This window comes from Haliotis rubra, unplaced genomic scaffold (assembly GCF_003918875.1).
Source record: "Haliotis rubra isolate DU_JTF1 unplaced genomic scaffold, ASM391887v1 Scf1, whole genome shotgun sequence".
NCBI classification, from domain to species: Eukaryota; Metazoa; Mollusca; class Gastropoda; order Lepetellida; family Haliotidae; genus Haliotis; species Haliotis rubra.
Genome location: NW_025764891.1, coordinates 2,343,909 through 2,360,151, shown reverse-complemented (window position 1 = coordinate 2,360,151; position 16,243 = coordinate 2,343,909). Strand labels below are relative to the sequence as shown.

General features: G+C 39.9%; 1 protein-coding gene across 3 annotated transcripts in view; it reads right to left on the bottom strand.

Moving 5' to 3' along the window:
- The window catches only part of LOC124267339, a 46,033-nt gene that overhangs the window by 14,128 nt on the left and 15,662 nt on the right, over positions 1-16,243 (bottom strand). For all 3 annotated transcript variants that reach the window (XM_046702356.1, XM_046702285.1, XM_046702421.1), the window contains exons 2-3: positions 1,351-1,494; positions 797-884 (exon numbers count right to left, since the gene is read on the bottom strand). In XM_046702356.1, the coding sequence (XP_046558312.1) occupies positions 797-844 (48 nt within the window). In that variant the 5' untranslated portion in view covers positions 845-884; positions 1,351-1,494. The remainder of the gene's footprint in view (positions 1-796; positions 885-1,350; positions 1,495-16,243) is intronic.

Sequence of the window (16,243 nt, the reverse complement as noted above, 5' to 3'; positions counted from 1 at the left end):
TACTACACATTGACGCTGTCGGTTCCGGGTATTGATTACTCAATAACAAAACAATCGCAATTCTCAACAAACAAATTGTTTTGCCTCCTACTTAACGCCCATTGCAAATTACATCTTATACTGAGTAATTTAATCAATTACGGAATCAAAACGATGAGTTGCACTGACTTTATAAAAGCGGCAACAAATACATGTAGAGTGCTAAGGAGCCATTTTCTGCACATAATGCCCATTCATATGGCATACTTGTGTGATACGCTGATATCAGTGGTGTAAATATACTGTTTTGGGGACGTTTGCCGCACCTGAAAGCAGGTGTCCATCTACCTGTACCGTTTTAGTTTACCCTTATTCTTGATAACAAACAGTTTAACACGCCTCAGAGGGCTACGTCTACTTGTATTGTTCTCTATGACATTGTTCATTTTGATTGACAATGTTTGACGAATCAAGTAATGGGTGTTATCCTTATCTGTATCGCGTCTCGCCGACCCTCAGTCTTGATAAGGACAGCCAGCTTACCTGTACAGGATCTCTATGACCCTTTGATGAACGCGATAAGAGCTGTTAACCTTACCTGGCTGACCCTCATTCTTGTTCGATACACTTGAGAGAAGGGTTAAACCTACCTGTACCGGTTCTGTGTGACCCTTATTCTTGTTCGACACACCTGGGAGTATGGTTAAACCAGGAGAATAGGTTATGTAGTGGATTATCCCTGGTTAAACCTTCCTGAACCGGTTCTCTGGGACCATTCCTCTTGTACGATACACCTGGGAATATGGTTTAAACTTACCTGAACCGGCTCTCTGTGACCCTCATTCTTGACGAACAGGTACGCCATAAACTCTACCCTCCCTCACTCGGCTGGACGGACTCCAGTTCTGTGAAATTACAGATTGTACATTAAACACGGCGTATACCAATTACTGACAATTTACCTTTACAAAGTGAGTGAGTGAGTGAGTGAGTGAGTGAGTTTGGTTTTACGCCGCTTTTAGCAATATTCCAGCAACATCACGGCGGGGGACACCAGAATTAGGCTTCACACATTGTACCAATGTGGGGAATCGAACCTGGGTTTACCGCGTGACGAGCCAACGCTTTACCCACTAGGCTACCCCACCGCCCCACCTTTACAAATGGTATATGAGTGTATAACATGGGTATGATGGTATGTCACCTTGTGAACCTTTTAACGTAACCATATAAGTGAGTGAGTGAGTGAGCATAGCTTGAAGCCGTTTTTAGCAATATTCCAGCAACATCTCGGCGGGGGACACCAGATATGGACTGGAACCAAACTTACTCACCATTATCGATCTGTCTTATCCCTGAATGTTAACCTACCCTCAGCTGTCTTACTGACGAGTATGCCCTTGTAGGGCCCTCCGGCGATGTGGTGGATGTTGTTAAAGTTGATGTCTTCCTTCTTCATCCTCTCAAGCCTCATCATGGCGCGGCCATTCTTTTTCATCGCCGTCATCACGATTTCTGAGACGTAAAAGTTACATATAAATAACAGGCGAATCGTCACTCAGTAGTTTGCCATTTGAAACTAATGAACTCTATTTCTATATGTATTTCATATTTCTTGATGTTGCTACCGAGATGACAAATGGATGAAACAGTATAGCCATTACAATCGAGGGCCAGGAACAGAGGCTCTATTTCTTGTTTCATGTTTCTGGTCACACGGTCGATTAAAAATGACCCCCCAAAAATCGAGAGTCAATTAATTAAATCCGTGTACCCAAATTGGAGCTGCCCAAAGTTTTAAAACCGATTAAAGAAAAACAAAATGTCAAAGAAAAGATCTAATCAGTTACCTACATAACATATGAACAGACTGATGCCAGTTGGGAGTATACCCTTGTTTTAGCGTTACGGAGATGATAACTACTGCAGGGGTATAAAACAGATTAATTTAGAATACATTAATCTGTATTTTTCAGTCTTGTTCCAATAAAACTGACTGGTAGAAGAAAGTATATATTTGAACATGTTTTACTAAACGATTACAAACGTTATCAGAATGTTACTTGGTTGAAGACTGCTGAAAAAATGCAACTGCAAATTAAAGTTCCAAAATACACCTTTGATACTTGTAACGGCAGAAACATATTGCCCTTAGGTGAGTGAGTGAATTTAGCTGCAATAGTCCAGTTGTCAGGACACGCAGTAAACCAAAGAGCCCGGCCAATCGGTTTTCAGTTTTAACCGATCTTACCAGTCATGGGATACTTTAGACCTATTCTGCGGCAAATCCTCCCAGTGACGTCGCCACAATAAATAGTACCCGGTATATAATTAGCCAGTTGAACCTTCACAAACACCATGTACGATTTTAACCAGTGATTCAATACCAGGTTGTCCATGTCCTTACGCTATGTTGACTTTGTTGACACATGTCATCGAATACCAGTTGTGTAGATCGATGCTCATGTAGTTGATCACTAGATTGTCTGGTCAAGACTCGATTATTTAGATGGAATACTATGCAGCGTTAAACAACTAACAAACCTTGCGCTATACTGTCAAAATGAAAGATAAATATGAAAATGTCATTTTCAGCCCAAAAAATACTAAATCTTAACATATAGGGTTTTTTTTAATTAGTTACCCTCTTTGTATAGAGTGAAGAAATATTGAAATGAACTCTGACACCAATCTCTTATACATGTAGTCTGAATGATGAACCACGAATGTAATGATCTTTATGTCATCCACAAACATAATTAGATGCAGTAATGAGATAGTGTTTAATAAACAATGCCTATCACCTGTTAATAAGGGGCAGTGGGACAGCTTAGCGATGAAAGTGTTCAGTCGTTACGCCAAATTTACTTTTGAACAAGCGCGGATTGGGACCTGTGATTTTATCGCTTTGTGTGACAAGTTGACATGTAAGTGCACTTTAATCTGTGGGCAACCTGCACCATGTCTTGGTACATTCTATCTGACATTTGCCAAGGGACTGAATGAACAAAGGAAGGTCAAATGTTATCTTGCCACTCCAGAGCTCCACATAGCGCCCAACATATGCCACGCCCACGTCCACCCACGTGGGCTACGTTCCTTTTATGTAATATATACTTGCATTTAATTCCTCCCATTTAACAAAGATAAAGACTGGAATTATTAAAGGAACCACGCACATTCTCCGTACGCCATGGTTGAAGTTTTAGTCGATAAAAAACGTTAATAAATACACAGAACTAGACAATCCTCTCAGACGGATTTCATAATGTCGGGTGACTTTTAGGTAAAGTTATAAGCTAAGTCATAATGCAAATATTGACATGTCACTTGACCTGTGCCTTATCCGCCGAGAGAAAGCTTTTCCTTGAAATGTGTGTGGGATGTGAGGCTTGCACGCTAACGCGTAACAGTAGAATGTTTATTGTTCTATCACAATATACCGTCATGGCCACACCAGTGTTTGTGGTCAAAGCCTTCGCTCGTCACAACGAACACAAACAAAGTTCGACTCAATGAAAGGGAGTAGTATGTGACGTCAGTTTCTGACGTTTCCTGAGTATTGCTGAGAGCGGCGACTAACTGTACTCACACACCCGCTGTACTCCCTACTCTAGAAATAACCAGGACACGCACACAGTGGTACAACTATATAGAAGTCTACGCTGTAGGCGCCTTAATACGCCTTAAAAAGTTTTTGATTACTTTTTATTCATGTGCATTGTCCGTCTGAAATGAGATATATGGTCAAAAAGAAACAGACTCACATTAATCTGTGCCATGTACGTGTATAGGAAGAAATGTACAGTGCAATGAATAATGAATAAATTTGTCCTTTCTGTGACATTGATCAACGGAAGTCACACCCACGAACAACGACACGGGTGTGACAAGGCATATTTGTTGAGGCTTTATTCTTTATCGATTATTATCGTCTTTAGAAGACTATTTAAAATATATTAATCCATGTAGTTGAACATGCATTGACATGATTGTGTTTCCCTTTCTCCAGTGCAGGTAGGCCATTAAAATAGCATTGAACATTATCTGTATTTTGACTGTGTCTTGGTTAATTCTATTCAGCTCCTCGGTCATGGCTCGGATGCACTTTGTTGTATTTTGAAAATGGAGGCTACAAAAACCATTCAGTGGAAATTGTATAAATGGATCACTGGAATTAGTGATGATACCTATTGTTTATACGAGTAAATGCCTTGTCTATTGTGTGATGAATGTTTATGAATTAAGTCAGTTATGAACCAGGTGCTCGTGAAATGATGAGACTATCTTGCCCCATTGGAGCACTCTCTTGTCATATCTACCCGTGAAGGTCAGGGTTAGAATATTGATCTTCAGTAACCCATGCTTATTGTAAGAGGCGACTAACGGGATCGGGTGGTCAATATCGCTGACTTGGTTGACACATGTCATAGGTTCCCAATTGCGCAGATCGATGCTCATGTTGTTGATCACTGGATTGTCTGGTCCAGACTCGATTATTTACAGACCGCCGCCATATAGCTGGAATATTGCTAGGTGGGCGTAAAACTAAACTCACTGATTCGATCACTCTCTTGTCATATCGCAATATGTTCCTACAAACCTCACAGTCACAGTTTTGTTCCCATGTTTACTTTTGCAGATAAAATCCAGTTAAGATTTATGACTCTAACGTGCAACTGTGCATGAACAAACGTTCCAGTTAACTCGAGAAGATCCAGATTAGGACTGAGCCTCAGCTGCCCATACTTTCCCTTAGATGCGACTAACTGTCTTAGGTGGTCAGGCTCGCTGACCAGGGGCTCCTTTCACGAAGCAACCTTTACTAAGGTTAACCTTAACTCCCATTCTTTAACATTGCACTAAGTTTACCTTAGTGACTTACGATCACCTTAGTGCTTTGTGAAAGGAGGCCCTGGTGATGTATGTTATGGTATTACACTTGTGTAGATTGATTCTTATGATATCTATCACTGGATTGTCTGGTCCTGACTTGGCTCCCATTTACAGACCGCCGTTATACAGCTGGGATATTTCTGAGTGCAGATTCAAACACAAACCAACCATGCAAACACTGGTTCACTTCATGCTTTAAGAATTAAGGAATCCAAGCTGTTCGAGTATGTATGTCGGAGGACAATTTCCGATAAACGTTTCGGTGTCATTCATAACTTCACCCGGACGTTGACTAACTATAGCGGAATGTTGACAATAATCACAGCCACAATTGCTATTGCCATTCACCTCCTACAGAAATAGCTCAACTTGTAATAGTAGTAATGCTCGGTCATGTGAAAAGTAATTTGACATTGAAAGAACTGGAAAACATCCATTTCTTGGAGGGGGAAGAGGGGATGTTTAAATTAATTGTTTGATATAGTAGGTCCATTTGGTTTAAGATGGTATTTCAGACTCAATGAGTTAGATAAATCAAACTGGTTTTCCTTAAATTGTTAAAAAGAACGAAAAGCTTTTAACTATCAGATCCAAGAAGAATCTTGTGTTAATTTAACTTAATGTTAAGCGTTATTGTTAGCCTGTTAAGCATGCTGTATATATATTTTTAATGCATAAAGTCCTCATTTATACACATGTGTAAAATATGTGAGGGGACCACGCTAATCTAAATAAATAATTAATTCAATAAATATATAAACAGCTATAAATCATAATGAATGACAAATAAATAAATAAATAAATAAATAAATAAATAAATAAATAAATAAATAAATAAATAAATAAATAAATAAACATGGCCAGTATTATATACTAGCCACATAAAGAAACTGTGCATTGTCAAAATATTATCCCAGTTGATAAGTACGATAACAATGTCAAAGGTACATATAAACTTTAATGGAGGGATCATGAGATCATAACAAGTCGGGAGAATTTCAATTGAAAAGTCAATCACAATGACGTCACGAGTCCACAAGCGGGACAGGGGTCAAACGACCATGTCACAAGCTCAATAACGGGTATGTCCACCATCGGCATTGAGAACAGCAGTGCATCGACGACGCATAGAGCCTATCAAACGTTGTAGGAAAGCTTGTGGGATGTCACGCCAGATTCTCTCAAGTTCTGTTGCAAGGGCAAGGACGTTATCTGGCGGATGAGGAAGACGGCGTAGACGTGGATCCATCTCGTCCCAAACATGCTCTATCGGGGAGAGATCCAGTGAATTTGCAGGCCAAGGCAGTAAGTCAACGTTGTGGTGTTGCAAGAAATCCATAGCAAGCCTTGCCGTATGAGGGCGGGCATTGTCCTGTTGGAATGTTTAACCCAGGGCCATGACGTTGCAGAAAAGGAATTGCCACAGGTGGAAGAATCTGATCCCTGTAGCCCACACCAGTTACGTTGCCCTGAACAATCACCAAAGGAGTTCTTTGGCGTGCTGTTATTCCACCCCAAATCATCACGGAACCACCACCAAAACGATTCCTCTCCAAGACACAGGCCTGTGCATTACGTTGTCCCACGCGTCTATAGGCACGTTGATGTCCATCACTATGGGAAATGTTAAACCTGGACTCATCTGTAAAAACAACATTTCTCCACCAAAACAAGGGTCTGCGGACATGATTTCGGCACCACATTCGGCGAGCTTGTCGATGACGTTGTGTCAGGATAGGCCGTATGGCGGGACGTCGTGGTCTGATCCCGTGATGACGTAAACGTTGTCGAACTGTGTTGGGTTGGATACGGCGAAGTCCTGGGATGGTTTGGGCAGTCATCACTGCAGTCTGAAACCTGTGGCGAAGATGGGTCACCCTTATCCATATGTCCTGTCTTGGCGTTGTTACACGTGGACGTCCAGAACGTGGCCGATCGATGACGTCATTTGTGTTCTGGGAGCGTCTCACCAGTGCAGAAATGGTGTTCCGGTGGTAGTGGAAATGTGCAGCCACTTGTCGTTGAGACATTCCCCCACGGACCATCCCAATGGCCTCATAACGTTGTGCAGACGTGAGCCTTGTCATGCTATGCGTTTCAATAGCCGTTTAATTTTTTTAACTGACTGACTGACTGACTGAGTTTGGTTTTACGCCGCTTTTAGCAATATTCCAGCAATATCACGGCGGGGGACACCAGAAATGGGCTTAACACATTGTGCCCATGTGGGGAATCGAACCCGGGTCTTCGGCGTGACGAGCCAACGCTTTAACCACTAGGCTACCCCACCGCCCCAATTTTTTTAACGATCGCAAGGGCAGGGGTTGAGCTTTCCAAAGTGACAGTATTGTGTGGCATTCATTTGCTCTGTTTCTCTTTCCTGGAATGCACGTGCAACAACGTATTGTACGTCTGACGTCACGGAACGTGGCACGTGCATGCATGTTGGATACATGTCAGTAATATCTGAGTTTAAAGCCTTATGTGTCTGCACAGGTTTGATAACTTTAGATTTTAAATTTTTGTATGCACAGTTTCTTTATGTGCCTAGTATAATTCATCGTATTTTACAAATTGGACGGTAACAGAACGTGTACTACACCTGGCAGACTTAACGGAAAAGGTAAAAGTGGCTATGAAGGTCAGACAATCACACAGCGTGTCATAAACCATATGACTAATATATCGCATATTTACAATAAATGTTAAAGCCTTAAATCATTAAAAAAAGTACGTACACATTTCATGCAAACCGAGAACAGAGATAACCAGAATTGCGTTGGACAGAAACTTTAACCTATAGCCATGCGTGATACATGTTAATTAACTGTATATGCTATCGATCGGAAATCCTACATGAACATAAATTGTGCTAAACATTACAGATATTGAACTGGAAGGAACAATCATTACACCAATATTTATTTGGAAAACGATATTCGTTTTTGGTAAATATGTTTTTATAGGTTTAGTTAATTTCAATAATCATTTGTTTTCCGTATTTAACCTATAGCCATGCGTGATACATGTCAATTCACTGTAGATGCAAGCGATCAGTAAACCTACATGCACATAACCTGTGTTACAGCTTACACACATTGAACTGAAAGGAACAATCCATACATAAATGTTTATTTGGAAAACGATATTCGTTTCTGATAAATATGTTTTTATAGGTTTAGTTAATTTCAATAATCATTTGTTTTCCATATTTAACCTATAGCCATGCGTGATACATGTCAATTCACTCTAGATGCAAGCGATCAGTAAACCTACATGCACATAACCTGTGTTACAGCTTACACATATTGAACTGGAAGGTACAATCCATACATAAATGTTTATTTGGTAAACGATATGTACAATTCTGGTAGACATAGTATTTACATAGTATTTATCATATAGGTTTAGGTATTTTCAATAAATAAAAAATCGCATTTAGCCTATATCCATGCGTGATACATGTCAATTAAGTGTAGATGCAAGCGATCAGTAAACCTACATGCACATAACCTGTTACAGCTTGCAGATATTAAACCGGAAGGAATAATCCATGCATAAATATTTATTTGTTAAACGATTTATTTTTTCCTGGTAAATATATCATGTATGTTTAGTTAGTTTCAATGATCATGCTTTTCATATTTACCCTGTAGTGTGATAAATGTTAATTAACTGTAAATAATTATGCAAAAGATCGGTAATCCTACATGCACCTGTACTGTGCTACAGAATACACGTATTGAACCAAAAGGAGCAATGGTTACATCAATATTTTTTGTTAAACTTTATTTTCTGGAAAATGTAGTTTAAGTTAATTTTAACAATTATTTATTATTTTCAACTATGATTTATAGTATGTAATACTGTGAGTCAAGTACGCTGCTGGTGGATGTGTGACCCTGGCAATCCAATACATCGTGCTGAAATATGCCACAGACTGCACGCACCTGCTACAAGACATAACCTATAGTCATCTACACCAGCAGCAGCCGCTGACACATCATCATCATCATCACCATCATGCTCATCACCAATGACTCATGACGTTATGTACATGTGATCCTACAACGTCGAGGTAGCTTTACCAAGCTGCTTCTCATCTGAGACTCCTCAAAACAGCACATCGACATCTGATAATTGTATATAGGTCCCCTGTCTCTTTGGTAACGTTAATACCGATACTCAGTTGTAATAAACAATAGTTACCTAAGTAGTATCTGCCATAAAGCCCAGGGTACGAGTCGGGTAACGAAAATGGATTCGTGAATGGGTGAAGATGACCTTTTCAACAGCAACATTGACATATTGTGAACAGTTCTGTAATCAGTACCACTGGTGAGCTCCTCCATCAGACTCTCCACATCCACACAGCAGTATTAGATGTGGTACTAAAGACGGGAATGATGCGGATAAGGCCAAATGTCGTGAGACGGTAAGAGATCAATTTTCAATGTGCATGAAATGAGCCCATTAATAATTGTTCAAATCTACTGTCAGGAGAGCTGTCAACAAAAGTCCAAATCCAAACAATAGTTCATCTTAGTCCATTCTAATTCACCACAGTGGAGGTATCTCTTACATGTTTTCCTGTTTTTTTCAAGCTATAAATTACTCTCAACCAATTTATTTATTTCAATTTATGCCACGTGACAGAGAGGCCTTTGATGTTTTGAGTGAGTAGGTGAGTAAGTTGGGTTTAATCCCGGCGTGAACAGCCTTTCAGTTATATCACGTGTGACCTTGGTGAGGGTAAAGTCCGCCGTGATGCAGATCCTGGACATTTATTATTATGATGTGACCCAGGATCATGTGCTGATAACCATGGCAACATAAAACAAGGATACGAACCCACATTCATTTTTTTTTACGTGCCCAGGGAAACGCAATGAACCACGACTAATTGTGGCGACACGACTGTGCAACCCTCGCTCCTTTGACGTTTTAATTCGCAGTATAACAAATAAACAGCTATTTCGGGGTTTACTTCACTACGGGGACCACAACAACACAACTGGTTATAACCTGCACTGTCTCCTGAATAACATAATCGAATCTTCCATGGACAAGTGTCCACGTGATAACAATTTATTGACAAACAACACAAGGCGTTTACAGTTTCCACCTCGATTTTAAAGGTATTTTCATTTTTCACTGACTTTCAGTGATCCATTGACATTTTCACCTTTAAGTTGCCTTTTACTTCAAGCGGAATCTGTTACTGTAGAAAATCGATATCTAAAACCACAATAAGTATTTGTACCCATAACGTATATAAGCTATACTTCTTTATGTGTCAGCATATTGAGGGAGGACACGTGTCGTAGACATTTGCCACTAGTGACAATCACGACCATTTTAGTGTTATGAAGCATTATTGATAATAACCTCTGGATAATAAAGACAGTTTGGGAATTCCATCTTTTAGGGCGTAATATAATATTTCTGTCAGATTCAGTTATGAGATTCGATGTCAGTGGAGTTTCAAGTTTGGCACCATAGAGCAATACAGAACTGAAGAAATGGGCTTCACACATTGCGCCCATGCGGGGAATCGAACTCGCTTTAACCACTAGGCTACCCCACCGCCCCTTTATGGCGGTGGTGCATTCACGCTTGTGTTTGATTAGGCTTTTACTAGTGCGAACTTATATGGCGGTTTCACAGGCTAGTTGACAGTAAACCTGGCTTCAGCTTACCATGTGTCCTGAAACGACCAGTCCTCATTAAATGCCCTTAATTCCGAAAAATACACATAATAACAAGCACCACGGTTTGGTATGACAGCGAAGGAATCGAACCCCGACTTTGCGCTATCTGAGCGCACGCTTGATCCACTGGGTCTCTGTATGTTCTGGGAGCAGTGACCCAGAATAAAATGAACACAACACGGCCTAGAGCTGAACCCTGCCTGACCTTACCATAACATAAGTACAGGAAACGTTTATAGGCAGCTTGACTACACCGATGTACAGTACAACCACAGTTTTTATGGCAAGTGCACAGCAGGGTTGAGTCTGGTATGGCCACTGAACATTGTGTTGGGCTGAACGTAATGAGCTGGAAATAACGTGGCATTTTGATATGGATCGCAAATGGGAAATGGCCTGGTGATATATTAAATCTTAAATTATATGATATATATCCGTAGTTTATGATTTGTTTTTCCACACCGAACGTTCCTACACTGTACTATGTAGATACTTAGCGATGCCGAGAGGTTTATATCAGTTTGTCCACCGCTCCCTCGGGAGACATTGGTAGATGCAACCTCTATGTTAGTTTATGTTCCCCGAGCTTTGGGGAAACAACGAATGCATATCACTGTGAACAGTAAACTACGTTTAAAGCGAACACGCTTATAACGAACTCGCGAATATAACGAACTACGGTTGCCTCGAACTAAAACTAGTAGTCCCTTTGAGTTCTTTATAAGCGGGGGCGGTGGCGTAGCCTAGTGGTTAAAGCGTTGGCTCGTCACGCCGAAGACCCGGGTTCGATTCCCCACATGGGTACAATGTGTGAAACCCATTTCTGGTGTTCCCCGCCGTGATATTGCTTGAATATTGCTAAAAACGGCGTTAAACCATACTCACTCACTCTTTATAAGCGTTTTTAACTGTACCTTTACCTGATTATATTGTAGCTATGTCCTATAGATGCATGCTTATGTCCGAATCGGTAATAATACCACAGCCAGCCATTTATCCACTTCGGTTTCTTTTTCACATTCTTCGACAATAGAAGACAAAATACAAACTGAGAGTTATTTCCCCTAGATCTGTTTAATTCGGAAAATATCGTAAATATTAGGTTTGTTTTAGTTTGTTGTTTAACGCCGCATTTAGCAATATTCCAGCTATACTCATGCCAATAATGGTTGTCACCCCCTCCCCACCCATTTGACAGACACCCAATTGACAGACACCCAATTGACAGACACTGAACTAGAAGGTTAATTAGGGTAACACCTACGGGTATAATGGAACAGTTCAGTGATCAGTAGAGTAGGGTGAGCCTGACACAGGTTCGTTACTGAGAAGTTTGATTGTGGGTAACTATAACTTTGTCGTGATTAAATGATAAATGATTTCTCTTCTCAAAATTGATTTTACTATCAATTACTATCGAATATAAAAACAGGTTTGTCACTGAGAGGTTTGATTGTGTTTATAGTTAGAAAAGACCCCTCCCAATAATAGCATATGTACAACAGAAATTAACTGAGAAAACGTTTCGTTGGAGAGATATAGATATGTACATATTTCAAAACATTCTGATTTGCAGTAAATGAGACACCTGCATTGCCATGTAAGATACGATTAATACCAATCAGTGTTCTAATTTCAACAATACTTTCTAAAGATGGTAACAGTTTGTCTTTGATAGTATGCAATGGACATTCAAGGAAGTTATGAAAAACATTCTCACATCCATGGCCACATTGACATGATGCGTCATATTTTAAATATTTATTCTAAATAAATCTTAATTAAGTGCACTCGTCATATATCTTAATATTGTGTGGAAAACATATAACTTCTTTTTTCCATATGAATAATATTTAGGTTCACATTTGTCTTTATTTGATTTATATGATACAACAGTGTCGCAATTTCTAATAGCTAAGCTAATGTTTTCAATATGATGATGCCGACTCCCGTTAGACTAGGAGGTTAAACCGAAATGTTTATGAAAATAAAAATTCAAATTACTGTCTTTTCGTCCAACTTTAAAAATAAATAATAAGGCCTCAGTTTGTTCCTGTGTTTTTATTTGGACTATTCCATTATAATGTGTAGGTAAAAGGTAGTAGATAATCTGTTCACTGAACCGTAAATGTTGTTTTTTAAGGTGTCTGCGAACTGGCTGTCTGCGTAATGGGAGGACATCCGACACACACCTCACACCCCCACCCCCTCTCTAATTAAAAAAATTGAAGGGGGTGACAACAATTATTGGCATGGGTATATATGACGGCGGTCTGTAAATAATCGAGTCTGGACCAGACAGTCCAGTGATCAGCATTTCAGCATCGATCTTGTAAATATAAGGAGAATGAGGTCTTTAATATGACACATAATTTATATGTTGCTAAGGTAATACAAACAGTTCGTCAGTTCGAGATAAGATACAGATCAGTGTAAAAAGCAGACAACCGCTTGCGTGAGTTAGTTTTACGCCGCTTTTAGCAATATTCCAGCAACATCACGATGGGGGACACCAGAAATGGGTTCACGCATTGTACCCAAGTGGGGAATCGAACCTACCCTTCGTAGTGACGAGCGAACGCTTTAACCACTGGGCTACCCCACCGTTCTTGAAATGACAATGCGATGTGCCATACATATTATTCAGGCTGCTACTAGTATTCAAAGTATTGGACCAGAGTAAAAAAGAGTGAGTGAGTATGGTTTTACGCCGCTTTTAGCAATATTCCAGCAAACGTCACGGCGGGGACTATCAGAAATGGGCTTCACACATTGTACCCGTGTCTTCAGCGTGACGAGCGAAAGCTTTAACCACTAGGCTATCAAAACCGCCCCGAGTTAAAATGGTAAACCCCTTAGAAGCAACGGAGAAAATACTTAAAAACGAAACGACAATAATAACACAAAGTCACCGGGCTCTTTCGTTCGGTTTCTGATTGCCAGCATGGGTGTCGAAGTTAATCGGTTTCATAAAAGCCTTTAATGTTTAGACAAGCGTCTTCCTCCGACACGCAGCTGACATGCTGTGATTTAACAAAACCATTGTCCTAAACAACGCAAACATTCATGCTTTATTGGACACGATTATTTCCTTTAAATTTGCTTCAAGACAACGCCATCACTTATCTAAGGGATTTAGTTACAGTTGTATGATACCCTGTCAAACAGGTATAACGTGCTCAGAACGAGGCCTTCTTATCTGGAACAGGATGTCTGAAGCCACAGCAGGTTTAAAAACAAATACATAAGTGCAATCATTGTGAACGGAACATTAAACAGTGGATACAAAACAGGGAACAAGTATATAACGTTTAGAGGAGGAGTAGACAGTAAACAGGTAGTCTGCCGCGTCCACTGTAGGTTTGAAAATGACGACGTCTATACTCAGCTTCAGGAAAATGAGACTAACGCTTAGGGCTCTCTGAATATATATATTTTTTACTATGAAACAATCAATATGTTCATTTAAATTGAAAAGATAGGTAGTCCCGCGTCCACTGTAGGTTTGAAGGACGACGGGTATACAGGTGTATATAGACTAACGCTTAGTCTCTGAATATATATATTTTTTATAGAAACAATCAATTCCTTTTAAATTGAAAAGGAGCCCAGGTGAGAAGGAGATTCAGAACCTTCTAGCATTTAGCAGAGAAAGGGCTGGGCAAAGGGGAGATAATGCTGTTTAGGGCTGAGACAGACTAAGGTGTATAGGACACTGGGCATTCACTTTCTGTGCTGTTCAAGCTGGAAAGAGGCGTCAGTAAACATGAACTACCTTGGTCCCATAAACTGTGTCAGGGACTCTATGGGCGATTTACGAGAAATGGTATAAATTTAAAATAATTCCAGACATATTTTGCAACGATAAGAATTTTGCATTTGAACACAGTTTTTGTGAATATATACAAGTATATTTAATTCTGTTTTTCTTGATGTTTGTTGTCCTATGTATGGTGTGTTTTTAAATCGGTTGTACTTGTGTACACATGACGGCGAGTTCAGAGTGGCTCGTCTGGTGCAATAAAAGCACATACTAGTAGATGAACCGGAATAAGTAGATGTAAACTTTCGTCTTGTGCTTTTAAATATAAATGTATATATTGGGGAATAATGTTCATTATTAAAAGATAAAATCATAATACTATACGAATGTGCTTTATACAGTTTAAGTTACATAATGGCTTGTCAGCTTAATGCGTGGTGGAATGCTAGTACCAATGCTGGCGCACTCAAGGGACGCAACTCGCTCCCTAATACCTTTAGTTACATAATGGCTCGAGCAAAAAACACTCCATCAACATGCATGATAATTTATCATTGGACCAGGACAAATCTATGAATTCTTCAGCCATACAACGGGTATTGTTGTAGTATGGCCAAAGGATCTTGATAACTGGTACATTTGCATTCTCTTTACAGAACACGTGTCCCTTGATGTCTTGTGGTCTCAACAGAAGATTTACAAGGGCTAGTATCAATATTTGACCTCCTCGAGGTATACTTGGTTTGAACGAGCTGATAATGGGCCACGCAGGAGAGGATTATGATGTATAGTTGTGTGTAGACTGGGCGGGGTGATTACATTAAGAAATTGGAATTTAAATACGAGAAACGTCTTCAGCTGCGTGGGTTGGTTGATATATGAAGACATATGACATGTTGGACGCTATGTCACTAGTGTTTTTTTTATATAACGCACACATCGTCAAATCATGCAGTTTAGTATTGTTGTAACAGCGTGTGTAAAACGAAATTGGAAATGAAACTTCCAGTAACGCTGGAGGTATCTCACGAAGGAAGCCATTTATATAAAGGCTCGTGGTCATTGAAGGAGATTCGTGACGTTATATCCCTCTCGGAAACACTCTCGTCTTTGAAACTACAGCTCCTTTGACATGCAAAGTTTGTGCAAAAATATCAAAATATGGTTTTAGAAAAGTCGTAGTCTGCAACATTATGAAATTCAAATTCACGATTGATATCTGCAGGCAAACACATATTTAAACGTAATTTAGTTCCTCGGATGATTTGATAAGTATATAGTGGAAAAATATCCAACTTCAGTACACGTTGGGGGATAAAAAGGGAGCAACAGTATATGTATTAGGTACGTTATGCCTCGGTATTTTACTGGTCTCAGTGAGCCATTTTGTACAACCCTTTCAGTTTAAGTGCTGAGGTTTTCTGAATGACAGTGGTCTTCTACGGGGATTTGCCATTTATGTTGGAGTATGAATTACACAGACTTTTCATAGCCCTGGTATCTAAGGAGCTGCAATTTGCAGTGCAGAGTTGCGTCCCTTGACGTGCCAGGAACCTATGCTTATGGGTTCGAATCTCGGTTTGCACTGTTCCTACGTTTGTCAGTATATTTTGTCTCCTACATATAGCTGACACAATTAAAACAGTTTTCGGGAATACCTTAAACCCAACTCACGCCATCACTCGTTTCTTACGACCTATGACACTAAGCAGTATTCTGTTTGCATCAAAAGATTGAAAGTATGGACTCATTGCATTGCCGTTTCACTTACTTATGCTGTCTCATCTACATGCTATGTTCTCATTAGCAATTGTACCGAACCTCTTCAGCCATGAAACCTTGACTTAAAGCTCATACATACTATTCACACCTCCATTGCTTTCATGACGCAGTT